The sequence below is a fragment of the Melanerpes formicivorus genome, unplaced genomic scaffold (assembly GCF_026170545.1).
Source record: "Melanerpes formicivorus ecotype bairdi unplaced genomic scaffold, bMelFor1.0.p_v2 SCAF_1, whole genome shotgun sequence".
NCBI classification, from domain to species: Eukaryota; Metazoa; Chordata; class Aves; order Piciformes; family Picidae; genus Melanerpes; species Melanerpes formicivorus.
Window position 1 is genome coordinate 30,025,711 of NW_027142353.1, and position 13,051 is coordinate 30,038,761.

The 13,051-nt window shown below is 44.0% G+C and overlaps 1 protein-coding gene across 1 annotated transcript in view; it reads left to right on the plus strand.

Moving 5' to 3' along the window:
* Positions 1-13,051, plus strand: part of AFF3 (ALF transcription elongation factor 3) — a 365,437-nt gene that overhangs the window by 315,997 nt on the left and 36,389 nt on the right. The window contains exons 11-12 of the mRNA XM_068138610.1: positions 8,035-9,069; positions 11,055-11,179. Coding sequence (XP_067994711.1) covers positions 8,035-9,069; positions 11,055-11,179 — 1,160 coding nt within the window. The remainder of the gene's footprint in view (positions 1-8,034; positions 9,070-11,054; positions 11,180-13,051) is intronic.

Consider the following 13,051-nt stretch of genomic DNA (forward strand, 5'->3'; position numbering starts at 1 on the left):
TTGTTTCAGTTTGAAAAGACTTCTAAGGTCATCAAGTCCAACCAGCAACCTAACACCACCATGGCCATTAAACCATTTCTACATGTTTTTGAACAATTCCAGGGACAATGACTGCACCACCTCCCTGGGCAGCCTATTCCAATGCCTGACCACCCTTTCAGTAAAGAAATTTTTCCTAATATCCAAACTAAACCTCCTACCCTGGTGCAATTTGAGGCCATTTCCTCTCATTCCGACACTTGATACTACGGAGATGAGACCAACCCCTACCTCACTACAACCTCCTTTCAGGTATTTGTAGAGAGCAATGAGGTCTCCTATCAGCTTCCTCTTCTCCAGACTGAACAATCCCAGTTCCCACAGTTGCTCCTCATAAGACTCGTTCTCCAGACCCTTCGCCAGCTTTGCTCCTCTTCTCTGGACATGCTCGAGCAACTCACTTTCCTTCTTACAGTGAAGTGCCCAAAACTGAACGCGGTATTCTAGGTGTGGCCTCACCAATGCCAAATACAGGGGTACAATCATTTCCCTACTCCTGCTGGCAACACTATTCCTGATACAGACCAGGATGTTGTTTGCCTTCTTGGCCTCCTGAGCACACTGCTGGCTCATGTCCAGCCAGGTGTCAGCCAGCACCCTCAGGTCCTTTTCAGCCAGGCAGCTTTCCAGACACTCTTCCCTCAAGCTTGTAGCATTGTGTGGGGTTGGTGTGACCCAAGTGCAGGACCCAGCAGGACCTTGTTAAACCTCATATAGCTGACCTCAGCCCATCAATCCAGTCTGTCCAGATCCCTTTTCAGAGCCTTCCTACCATGGAGCAGATCAGCACTCCCACCCAATTTAGTGTCATCTGCAAACTTACTGAGGGTGTACTCAATCCCCTCATCCAGATCATTGATAAGATATTAAAGAGAACTGGCCCCAAAACTGAGCCCTGGGGCACACCACTTGTGACTGGCTGCCAACTGGATTTAGCTCCATTCACCAGCACTCTTTGGGCCCAGCCATCCAGCCACTTTTTAATCCAGCAAAGCTTCCACCCATCTGAGCCATGAGAAGCCATTTTCTACAGGAAGATGCTGTGGGAGACAGTGTCAAATGCTTTACTAAGGCACACTAAGCAGGTCACCTTGTTAAAGAAAGAGATCAGGTTTGTCAATCAGGACTTGCCCTTCAGGAACCCATGCTGACTGGGCCTGATCCACTTGTTGCCCTGCACATGCTGCATAATAGCACTCAAGATTACAGTATCACAGTATCACAGTATCCCCAAGGTTGGAAGAGACCTCAAAGATCATCACCACAGACCTCATGACTAGACCATGGCACCGACTGCCACGTCCAATCCCCTCTTGAACACCTCCAGGGACGGTGACTCCACCACCTCCCTGGGCAGCACATTCCAATGACGAACAAACGATTATTTGCTCCATGATCTTCCCCAGTGCTGAGGTCATAATGACAGGTCTATAGTTCCCCTACTTCTCCTTCCAGCTGTTCTTGTACATGGGCATCATGTTTTCCAGTCTTCAGTCAGCTGAGATCTGCCCGGTTAGCCAGGACTGCTGGTAAATGATGGAAAGTGGCTTGGTGAGCACTTCTACCAGTTCTCTCAGTACCCTCAGGTACATGTCATCCAGACCCATAGACTTGTGTATGTCTAAGTGGTGCAGCAGGTCCCTAACCATCTTGGATTATGGAGGCTTTATTCTGCTTCCCATTTTATCTTCTGGCTCAGGGGGGCTAGGTATTCAGTGACTGTTCTTACTACTGAAGACTGAGATTGAGTACCTCAGCCTTTTCCTCATCCTTTACCACTATGTTCCCACCTGCATCCAACAAAGGACAGAGATGGTTCTCTCTCTGAGTCACCCATTATCTTCTGAGTCACCACATCTAGTCAGGAGACGAGAGGAAGGACAGGGAGTTCTCCATTCTGTGAGCTCTGTCTGCCTCGGGTTTCTCTCATGGTGGGCAGAGTGTGACTCCAATAATCTTATCTCTTTTTCACATTTCCTGATAGTTCTCAACCTACTTACCTCCACTCAGAGGTCCATCACTAAGCAGAGGAGGTCCTCTTCCTAAGCATGCTGCAGCTTTAGGATTGCAGGGTAGGAGAGGTATGTTTTATTTACAGCTTGTTTCCCAAAAAGTTTTTGCTTCCCATTTTAAGTATAGCTGTGATATGATTCCCTGACTGGTACACTCAGAAAAAAAGGGGATTTTAGCACTAGACCAACTGTAGGCACTAGCTGTACTTTTGCTAATAGGATTTGTGAATTTTAGCTGTCATGTCAACTGTTTTTGACAATAACTACAAACTAATCTCTCCCTTCTGTCTAGAAAACTCTCTGTGGCAGGAACCACCTCTTACAGTATATGTGGACTGTGCCTAACACATGGGAATCCCCAGTTCTAATTCAAAAAAGTGCTTGCAGCAGTGATAATAGCAATAACCTGGTAATAATCATAGAATCATAGAATTGCTAGGATTGGAAGGGATCTCAAGGATCACCTAGTTCCAACCCCTCCTGCCATGGGCAGGGACACCTCACACTAGAGCAGGTTGCCCAGAGCCACATCCAGTCTCGCCTTAAAAACCTCCAGGGATGAGGCTTCCACCACCTCCCAGGGCAAGCTGTTCCAGTGTCTCACCACCCTCATGGTGAAGAACTTCTTCCTAACATCCAAGCTGAATCTACCCATTTCTAGGTTTTTTTTTCATTCCCCCTAGTCCTATCACTACCTGACACCCTAAAAAGTCCTTCACCAGCTTTCTTGTAGGCCCCCTTGAGATACTGGAAGGCCACAATAAGGTCTCCTCAGAGCCTTCTCTTCTCCAGACTGAATAGCCCCAAATCCCTCAGTCTGTACTCATTGGAGAGGTGCTCCAGCCCTCTAATCATCCTCATGGCCCTTCTCTGAACACCTTCCAGCACCTCCAGATCCTTCCTGTAACAGGGACTCCAGAACTGGACACAGTACTCCAGATGGCATCTCATCAGAGCAGAGTGAAGGAGGAGAATCACCTCCCTTGACCTGCTGGCTGTGCTTCTCTTGATGCAGCCCAGGATCTGGGCTGCAAGTGCACACTGAGAGCTCATGTTGAGCTTCTCATCCACCAGCACCCCCAAGTCCTTTTCTTTAGGGCTGCTCTCAAGCCAGTTGCTGCCCAGCCTATATTGATGCTTGTGATAGCCCCAACCCAGATGAAGGACCTTGCACTTGCTCTTGTTGAACCTCATGAGGTTGGCTTGTGCCCACCTCTCCAGCCTGTCAAGGTCCCTCTGGATGGCCTCCCTTCCCTCCAGTGTGTCTGCTGCACCACACAGTCTTAACTACAACAAAAATGCACCACAATTGTTTGGAGATCTGTGGTATCAGGGCAGCACAAGCAAGTTGCCATAAGGATAAATTAGTATCTGGATTTGTAATAGGCAGAGTATACTGCAGAGATGATGGATAGATCAATCCTACCCCACAGTGGGCTAAGTACGTGACATACTATAGGCTAACTAATCTCTTAATGGAAGCGGTCTCATCCTTCGAGTCCACTGTGGTATTAGACATCATCCTCATGATGTGAGGACAAGTGACCCCACTAAATTCACATTGTTTAACAACCCTTTACCCCAGAAAGTGTTTCTCAATAATGTTTTGACAAAGGTTTCTTTTGGATGCATGCAGGTTGTGCCTCTGGTTGCACTTGTAGCCTTGAAGAGATATAGACGTGCTGTGTGGGAGTCATCCCACCTAAATTTGGAAACTTCTACTGTAGATACCTACATCTGCTCATCACCTCAGCCTCCCCTTTATAGTCAGTGGAGAGGAACAGACATTTTTAGGGCCCAGCTCATCTGGCCTATTTCAGATGTCTATTTCAAGAGGGACTTTTTCACACCCTGCAAGTCCACTGACTAGAGAAGGAACTTGTTAACTATCTCAGTTATGGGTGCCTATATTGGTACAGATATACACCACATACAGTTTTTAAGGAAGTATATCACATCCTTCTGTTTCTCAATGAAGACTGGCACATGTATACATCTGCAGTGCATTGCTCCCTGAAACTTTGTCTTACAAAGTTCCCTGGTTTGGGTTTTAATGCCAAACTCGTATTTCATTTCAAATCTGTTATCTCTGTCAACACTGGTCATCACCAACTTTACCTCAATTAAAAACACGGCAGTTCTCTGCAAGGACTTGAGAGAAGCATATTTCCACACAAAATAACCCCAAGGGACAGAAACCATTCTGCTCTCCCTATATTATATTTATATTCTTACCTGCTGTTTAAAATATTTCCACTTTCATAGAATCATTAATGTTGGAAAAGACCTCTAAAATCATGAAGTTCAACCATCAACTCAACACTACATGCCCAGTAAATCATATCTAGAAGTGCTGTGGCATCATTTTCATCTTGTATGGTCACCCCTCCAACCTGTGTTTTGTATAAGATATCCTAAAGCAGCAATATTATAATTGCTACTGGGGGGGAGCAACACAGAAATAAAAGAAACTGCAGCATCTCCTGAGGGGTGACACAATGCAGACTTTTGTTCCATAGAATGGTATATAACATAATCAGGGGCATGTTATGGACTGGAGAATTAGGGATTTTTTTTTCTTCTACAAGTAATTGCAGTTAAGTATTTAAAGTGGACTGGCAAAAACTTTCAAGTTAATTTTCCCAGTCCCTTTTCTTACCAGATCTGCTCTTCATACTTGACTGTCAGACTCTCACAAAGTACCTTGTTTTTTTAAGTGATTTCAAAGTACAGTCCTTTTCAGTTAGAGCAAGGAATTAAATTAATAACTTCAAAAAATGAATTGGCATCACTCATGTACACTGACTGTGGTAAAACCTCTTTGATTGTGGTAGGACAGGAAGGCAAGTTGATTTAGCACACTTTGAGACAAAGGTCATTTACAATCAACAGGTATTTGTGTTTGGCTGGCCTGCCAAAGAGCAGAAGGAGGGAGTCTTTTGAAGATAAGACAGCCCAGTTTTGGCTAAAACTGATGAAACATGGCTCAAATAACATAAACATCTAACTTCAAAGCAGATTCTGAGGGTTGAGGTGCCCAAGCAAAGACCATTGCTTAATTAACTGCAATTTTGATATTAAAGTTGACACCCTTCAATATGCTAATGAAGAAACATATATGACTATGATATTCCACTTTCCTCCTAAATCATGCTAAACATCACCTAGAAGACAGGGACAACTTGGACAAGAGGGACATCTCTGGGCATGCCGCATCAGGGATCACATGTGCCACTGGCACTGGTACCAGGGTCAGCAAGGGGGCTGCAGCATGGGCCAACCCCACCAGCAGCTGCAGCAGCACCTGAGACTGGGGCAGAAGACAAGAGATGAGGACAGTCAATGGGATGTGTTCCTTTTCCTCCACTCAAAACAGAGACACCCTTCTTGGTGAGAATTGTTTCTTCAATACACAACTGAACTTTTGCTGCATTGCTGTTTAGAGCAATTGCAAAGGTTTGCATCTCCAACAGCATCAGATGTTACCCAGGTTTTATTAACCTGAGACCAGTTTTGCTAACATTTCGAATGTACTAGAGCAACACCAAAGGTGTGAATCTCCAACTGTGTTCATTGTTACCAAGGATTTATTAATCCTGAGATCATCTTGCAGTCATTGTATTTATCACTGGCAATCCCAAACCTGTTCTGTCTGTCACTTTGAACAATTAAACCATTTAATTGTTTTAGTTCTGACCTGTGTCAGAGCAAGTCCTTAATTTTGGCACTAAAGAGTAGAGACAAATGTTAATTTAGCCCAATAGTTCCAGCAAGAGTCCTGGGCTCTGAGAGGATCCTACCCAGGATCCTAGCCTTAATGCAGCACTGACAATTGCAAATATTGCAAAACTTTATCAGCTCAAAAAAAATTCAAAATTTTGATATTTTACATTTTAATTATTTTCATTTACCTAATGGGCTGCAGGCCTTTTACATTCAGCAGATGCATCTTAACAGATTTTTTTAGGACACACATCAAAATTTTTTTTTCAGCAGCCACAATGATTTCATTTTTTATTTAAATAAGCCCTGAAAGTACATCAAAACCCATGACTGAGAACTGAGGCTTTAAGAAAAATTGAGGTTTCTGAAACTCTTGACAAAATTAGTAAAGCTGTTGATCCTTTTCATTAAACTTCAGAGTTGGCTTGTAGGTTGATGGGACTGTAGCTATTCTGTCTAAACAGCAGACATATCACTCTAGGAAAGTATCATGTTGTCAAGTTATGACATTGTAGCAGTTAATCATTGCTGGTTTACTGAGAACCCTTGAAATCTGTATTTTGTGAACCATTGTTTTCAAGAGTTACAAGGTACACAGAAAGACAAAATGGGATTTAACAGAAAATCTGGGAGGTTTTATGAACATTCAAGCTGCCCTTATTCTGACCTATAGTTAAGGGAAAAGGTATATTTTTTTCGCCACATGCTTCTGATGTAGGTCTTTTTTCTTCAGTACATCTGAACAGTGGAAGGACTAACAAGTATACAGAAGCTTCAATTATATATCTAGTAAATTCAGTATGTGCACAATGGATGGCACCAAACAAATCTGTCTATATTTTCAGCATCAATCAAAAAACCCAAACAAACAAAAAAAATCCTGTTTATTTTAGATTAATAGTTGAAAGTTTTTAAAATACCCTGTTAGCCAAGAACAATACTGCCCGCTTATTTTCAAGATTGACCATTCAGGAATAAAATTCCTCATGCAAGGTATTAGGGAGTATACTTAAGGAAAAATGAACTTAAGGCAATCCAGCAAACTTCCCATAGGGTACTGGTTAGTTGGATGATGAGTAAATTGGATGCTTTTGTGAGAGGGAATAGCTGTATCATATAAATTACAATGTCTAACTCCTTTGCTTATTTTAGGAGCCTTTGCTCCATGTAGAGTAATACAACCCTCAGTGGGTGATTCAGCAGACGCCCTTGGCTATGCAGGAAACATGTGTTGCCCTCAGGCATCTACTTTGAATAACGAGTTAAGTAAGAGATTCTTTTAAGTTAGAGACTGTAGATACTCTCTCTTCAGCAAACTTTCTTCCAGACCATGGTTTTCATGTTAGACTAATGACACACTTTTTGGTTATTCGTATGCAGTAGCCTAGTGGATCTAATTTTGGTTCCAGTTAAAGAGAGTTTTCACATTGGCTTCTGTGGGGTTAGGTTATGACTAGCCATCTACTCCATCATTTATTTATTTTGGGGTTTTTTTTGCCTTTCTTCTTCATTTTATTGCATTCAATTTACTGATTGCAAGAAGCAGTAGAAAACACTTGCACATTGTTCTGAAATAACATTGTCTAAGCTGTGGTTACATTTGAAATCATAATTATCCCACTTCTTCACTGTCCAAACACCATTATGGTCTAGATGATCTTTTATAACTTGATCATGTTATGACAGGAACAAAGAGAAAAACTAACAGCTGCACAATACTTGCAAAATGAGCGCTTGACAATATCATTACACAACAAATGTTTGTGGGATCCCACAGGATTATAACATCAATACCAGACAGATTACATGAATTGCCTGGTTAGCTCTCCAGCTCCCCACTACATGCCTCTTTGTATGTTTTTTAAATACTTCTTGTGTTTGTTGCAATAATGCAGGACAAAAAATAGACATCTCTAGCTTTCCAATTAGTGCTCCTCTCTTAGCCTTAGCCATACCTCTGCCTTGTTTTCCTTCCTTCCTATTACCATTCAATTTTATTCTACTTGGAATAAAATGGCACTGTGCAAGTCACCCTTAGAAGTGATGAATCATCCTCCTTCCCAACCTCATAACCAAACCAAAAACAGTGCAACTTGCATGGCATACCTCACATCTCCCATTCTGCCAAGCTTGGGGGAGGCTCGTTTACCACAGGAAAATCTCCATGTGGGACCTGGTGTTTCAGGGTCTCTGTGGGAGCCACAGGTCAAGGGCAGTAGGGTCTCAGCACTAAGCACATTACCATCTGTTTCCCTTTCAGCCCGAGCCACCCTCCTCCAACAAGTGGCAGCTGGACAAGTGGCTGAATAAAGTCACCCCACACAAAGCACCCATCCTGACCCACCACGATGGCCCAGCGCTGGAGGCCCATCCCTACTACGGCTGTGTGAAGGCAGAGAGGCAGGAAAGCGAGAAGGCTCCACCCACTGGCCCGGCCGAGCCCCGCGGGGGCGAGGGCCGCACCGCTGCTCCCATCGCTGCTGGGGACGGACCACGGCCCAGAACTGCCAACAAAGCGCCGGGCAGCAAAGGAAGCCGGCAAAAGTCACCGCCTGCTGCCGGCGGCGGGCCTCCGAGGCGAGCGGCAGGGAAGAAGGCACCGCGGCGGGCTGAGCGGACCTCTGCTGGGGACGGTCCCCACTATTCTGGCACAGAGGAGCCTCCCGGGAGTCATAGCTTTCCAGAAAGCACTGCTGGTGAGGTGCCGAGGGCCCGGTCCAGTAGCAGCAGTGGCTGCAGAGTAGGGCACCGCCGAGAGCCCCGTTTGGCCGCAGCTGGGGAGAAGCGTCGGGCCCGGGGGCCAAGCAAAACAGCGCCAAAATCCAAGGAGTTCATTGAGACCGAGTCTTCATCCTCATCATCCTCTTCTGACTCAGGCTCTGAGTCAGAACGGGAGGAGCGCCCGCTGCCGAAGGTGCCAGCCACAGCTGGGCCTGAGCCGCGTGCCAAGGACGCGGGGAACAGCGCCTCCGCCAAATCCCGCAGTGGCTGCAGTGCCTTTGGCTCGATTAATGCCAGGACTAGTAGTGAAATAGCAAAGGAGCTGGAGGAACAGTTTTACACCCTGGTTCCTTTCGGTAGGAATGAGCTCCTGTCTCCTCTGAAAGACAGTGATGAGGTAAAGTCACTGTGGGTCAACATTGACTTGGCTCTTTTGTCCAGGATTCCAGAGCGTTTGCCCGAAGAGCCACTGGCCATGAGCGCAGGAACAAACCAAGTGGCCAGCCTCCTGCAGGGTAGTAGTGTTGACCTCCCAACAGAGAAGTGTTTACCGAAATCTAGAAGGAAACGCAAGGTGAGCTTCGGGGGATGACTGATTAGGGCGGGTAGGGGAGCCTCCAGCAAGTGGGAGGCACTTATCTCTTGTGCCTATGTCCAGTGCTTGATGGCAGTGGCTTCTTTGTGCTGGCATTTCAGAGCCAGGATTTGTCCCTGCTCACCATGTAGGAGCTGACCAGCACCCAAGGAAGATGCCATCCCAGGAGGTGATGAAACGCTTTCTTGGCTGTGAGAGGTCACAGTTCATTGGAGATGGCATTTGCTGCTGGTACATGGCTTTCTACACATTAGCAAAGGCACTACCTTTTTAGTAGGATAGTTCTCTCTCATAAAGGATTCCCTCAAAACCTGAGTATTTGGAGGTGATGCTTAGGTTGGCAAAGGGTCAGCTGTCTTCTTGTGGTCTGTACAGTATCACTGCATATGGCAAAAGAGAAGAGGCAGCATCTTTTTTCCTTTGAAATTGTCAACAAAAGGCAAGCCCTTCAGTGGCAGCAGGGAGCCCCAGCTTCATGAGATGTGCACTTACAGAGACCTGACACTTGTCTGGCTCTACAACCTGCCTCCCTCACACCTTGGCAGCCCTGTTCTACCTCATGGCTCTCAGATAGGTGTGGAAGTGGGAGTGTAGTCCATTAGCTGTCCCCTCCCCTGCAGCACCATCACAGTAGCCAGGTGGTCACAGCCTTCTGGTCACATCCACCCCTTTGCCCTGCCTCTTTCTGAGACACGAGTGGACGCCTTCTCCTCATGGCCAGCTGCCCACTGAGAAGGTTTTCTAGTCCATTTGTATAGATCTGGCCCCAAAATTCTCTCTGAATTTGAATCACCATCTGCCCAATTTCTGGGCAATTTCACCGTATAGTCATCTGTTGCCCTCCAAGCTACTGTACATGTACAGACTGACCTGTATATTTTTGAGGACTATTTATCTATAGCAATGTTTTCTCTTCCCCCCCTCCATTTTTTATTCTTTTTTTAGTGTCTGATGGCAGCTCTGTTCTGGCCACAGGTACAGCCGTAACAGCCAGTCCTGATAAGCTTTCAGATGTGGTTATCTGTATTTTCTTTATAAAGTAGCATGGAAGTAATTGCACAGTACAAAATTATGGGAAACAGCTCCAAAAAAGAGTGCCAGAGGCAAGATATTTATGGTTTAGGTCATAGGAGATGCCACTGTTACAGTGCCAGGTTGTACACCCAGAAGGGAAGAGATCTTCACTCCTGTGGAGTGTAAGGTACAATGTTAACCCTGTAGCAGCACCCACAGTGGCAATGGATAACACAGAAAATGTTGTCAAGCTGCAGAATGAGCAAATCACAAGCAAAATTCAGCCAGCACTGGAAATTGGAGAAGTGTCAGAAGAGGAAAAGGTTGTGGACTTTGAGAAAACAGAGCCTTTGGGAATAGATGATAGAATTTGAGGAATATAACATGAAATTAGATAGAGGCAGGAAACGCTGGCTACATTCACACTGGTAGGCCAGATAGGTCCATGGTGCAGTTCCAAGCAGTGGCACACAGTCACCTTCTTTGTTTAACTGTTAAATGCTTGCTAACATAATTTTGGCATGGGTTAATTTCTGTTCTTCCAGACAGTGCCAGGCTCTCACTTGGGAGCAAACTAAAGCCATTTCCTAAAAAGCAATCTGTATGTGACATATCCTAGTTTGAATGAGGAGTGAGACAAGTGCATAGGTGTGAGCTGTACCACACTAGTTGACCTCAGGACTGATTGCTGTTCTGTTGTATTTACTAGCATAGATGTAGTCACTGATTCAAAGAAAAGAGAGGGAGGGACAAAAGAAGTGTGAGGCTGAGGACTAGGCAAGAGAAAATCACACAAGAGATAGGCAAGGAGGGCCATATAAAGAAAAAAACCCAAGGTGCAAATGGGGAAGTGGTGGAAACAATTGAAATGTGGTATTCTACTCCTCAAAGAAAGTGTCATCTGTAGTAAATCAAAAACCTACAAGATTGTAAATTTTCTCTTTATTCAGTGTGAGAATGAGGAAGAGTGCAGAGACATCAAGAAGACTCACTTAGAGCGAGAGAGCTCTTCACGATTAGCTGCCCCTGCCCACAGTGTCACAGCAGCAAATCACTGTACTGCGAATGAAAACAGGTAAGCATTTTCATTCTTACTTACCAGTGAGTCTTTCAACTAATTGCAGTTTAATGTTGTGTGCTATTTTTCTCTTTAATAGGATTTATTTTTAATTATCACATTTTATGTTGAAAAATTAGCTATTACCCACCTCATTCTCCTTTCTTCTAGTTTAATGAACAAGTTAGCAGCTCCTGACATATTTATATACTTGCATTTTTGTTGTATTGCAAAAAGAAGTTGTGAGTTCAAATGTGAGGTTCATGAAATGAGTAGCTACAGCTATAGCAGTGCAGTTGTGCAGGAAATATTAATGAACACTATGTTGTAGGTATCAGTCTACAACGGCAACCATCTTACCGCCTTTTCTTTCTTTACGCTGTTGCAAGTTTCAAACTTAAAGCTCATCTGTGTAAGTACAATTGTTTATAAACTCTATGGAAAAGACTGAGAAAAAACATTCCTAAGAATGCCTGCAGTGCTCGGTTCCAGAATGTGCTTGAGATGTAGTGTTTTTGAGATTACAAGCAATCTATTCTTTATAATTAGTATTTTATGCCAAGGATCTCAGACTTTAAAAACAATGAGATCTTCTAAGGATGCAGTGCGTGAAACAAATTATGATTGTTTAGCATTTGTTGCCATAGTCTGTGAACATAAACTCCTATCAATGTCAGATGATTCATATTTAGTTTCTTTGGAGGCTTCCAGATGTCAAACTCAGACATGCATCTTTTCAGAGTTCAGCTGAGTGTTGCTTAGTACATGCTGGTCATCAGTTGCTGGGTTTTTTTAAATAATTTTCTGGTAGTATCAGGGTATCTCTTAGTGTGAAACCACTCAAATTAGAGAATATTTGTATTTATTGTAGTAAGCTTTTCTATTGTACACATCACTGATGAGTTTGAGCAATTCTTGTCACTAATACTGGAAAAAATCATGGAGAAAACAAATATATATAGTTCTTACTCAAATACATGCATTCATTTTCCTTGTTTTGATATGCCACATATGTTTCATAAAGTCAAAACAAAGCACAGAACAGTTTGTTTTATTGTGGGTGACTGTATGCAGGTTTGCCATTCCTGTCACTGCAGCATCATATGTTTTACATCACATCCATTTTCAGAGAATACTGTGGCTGTCATAGCTTGCTATGCCACAGGGCTAATCCAATATTTAGTGAAAGCAGGATAATAATTTCTGGTTTGTTTGATGTTATATTCACTACTCCTAGTAGCAACTGTATGTTAAAGAAACAAAGAAGGTGGTCTTAAATGCATATTTGCCTCTTAATTCTTCCCTGATCTGCCCCACTTCCAAGGTGTTTCTGTGGTTTATGCTACTGTAGGGCATGATATCAAGTGGTAATATTCCCACAGCTGAGGATGAACAACTGAGGCTGAATATAAGCCAGCAGTGCAGTTGTCCCTCTTGCAACCAACCAGTGGCTGCTCATGCTGGCACATTCCCCCTCCAGTTATGCCACCGCAGCTGTCTGTGAGGGTATCATGTAAGTTCACTGAGGGAACTTGTCTGAAACCATCAATCTTCCTTTTTTTTTGGCCAGGTTATTATTCTTCAGCTCCCAGCAGAGCCATACAGACAGTCTTTTCAGCACAGCCGAGGGCTATTAGTAAAGAGAAGAGCAAAACCGCCTTCAAACATGAGCATTTTCTATTGTGGGTTTACCATCTGAGGTGCCAATTATGCAAGACCCTGTTTGACATGAAGGGCTGCAGCATCAGGAAAGATACTCCAAACATCTTAAACCTACATCAGATACCACAACCTGCCCAGTTTGCTTAGTCCTAGTAGGCTCACTGCAGGTTGTTCTGCATAGCACCTCAGTATAAGATGGTTGTAGTTCTACAATTTGACCACCCATTT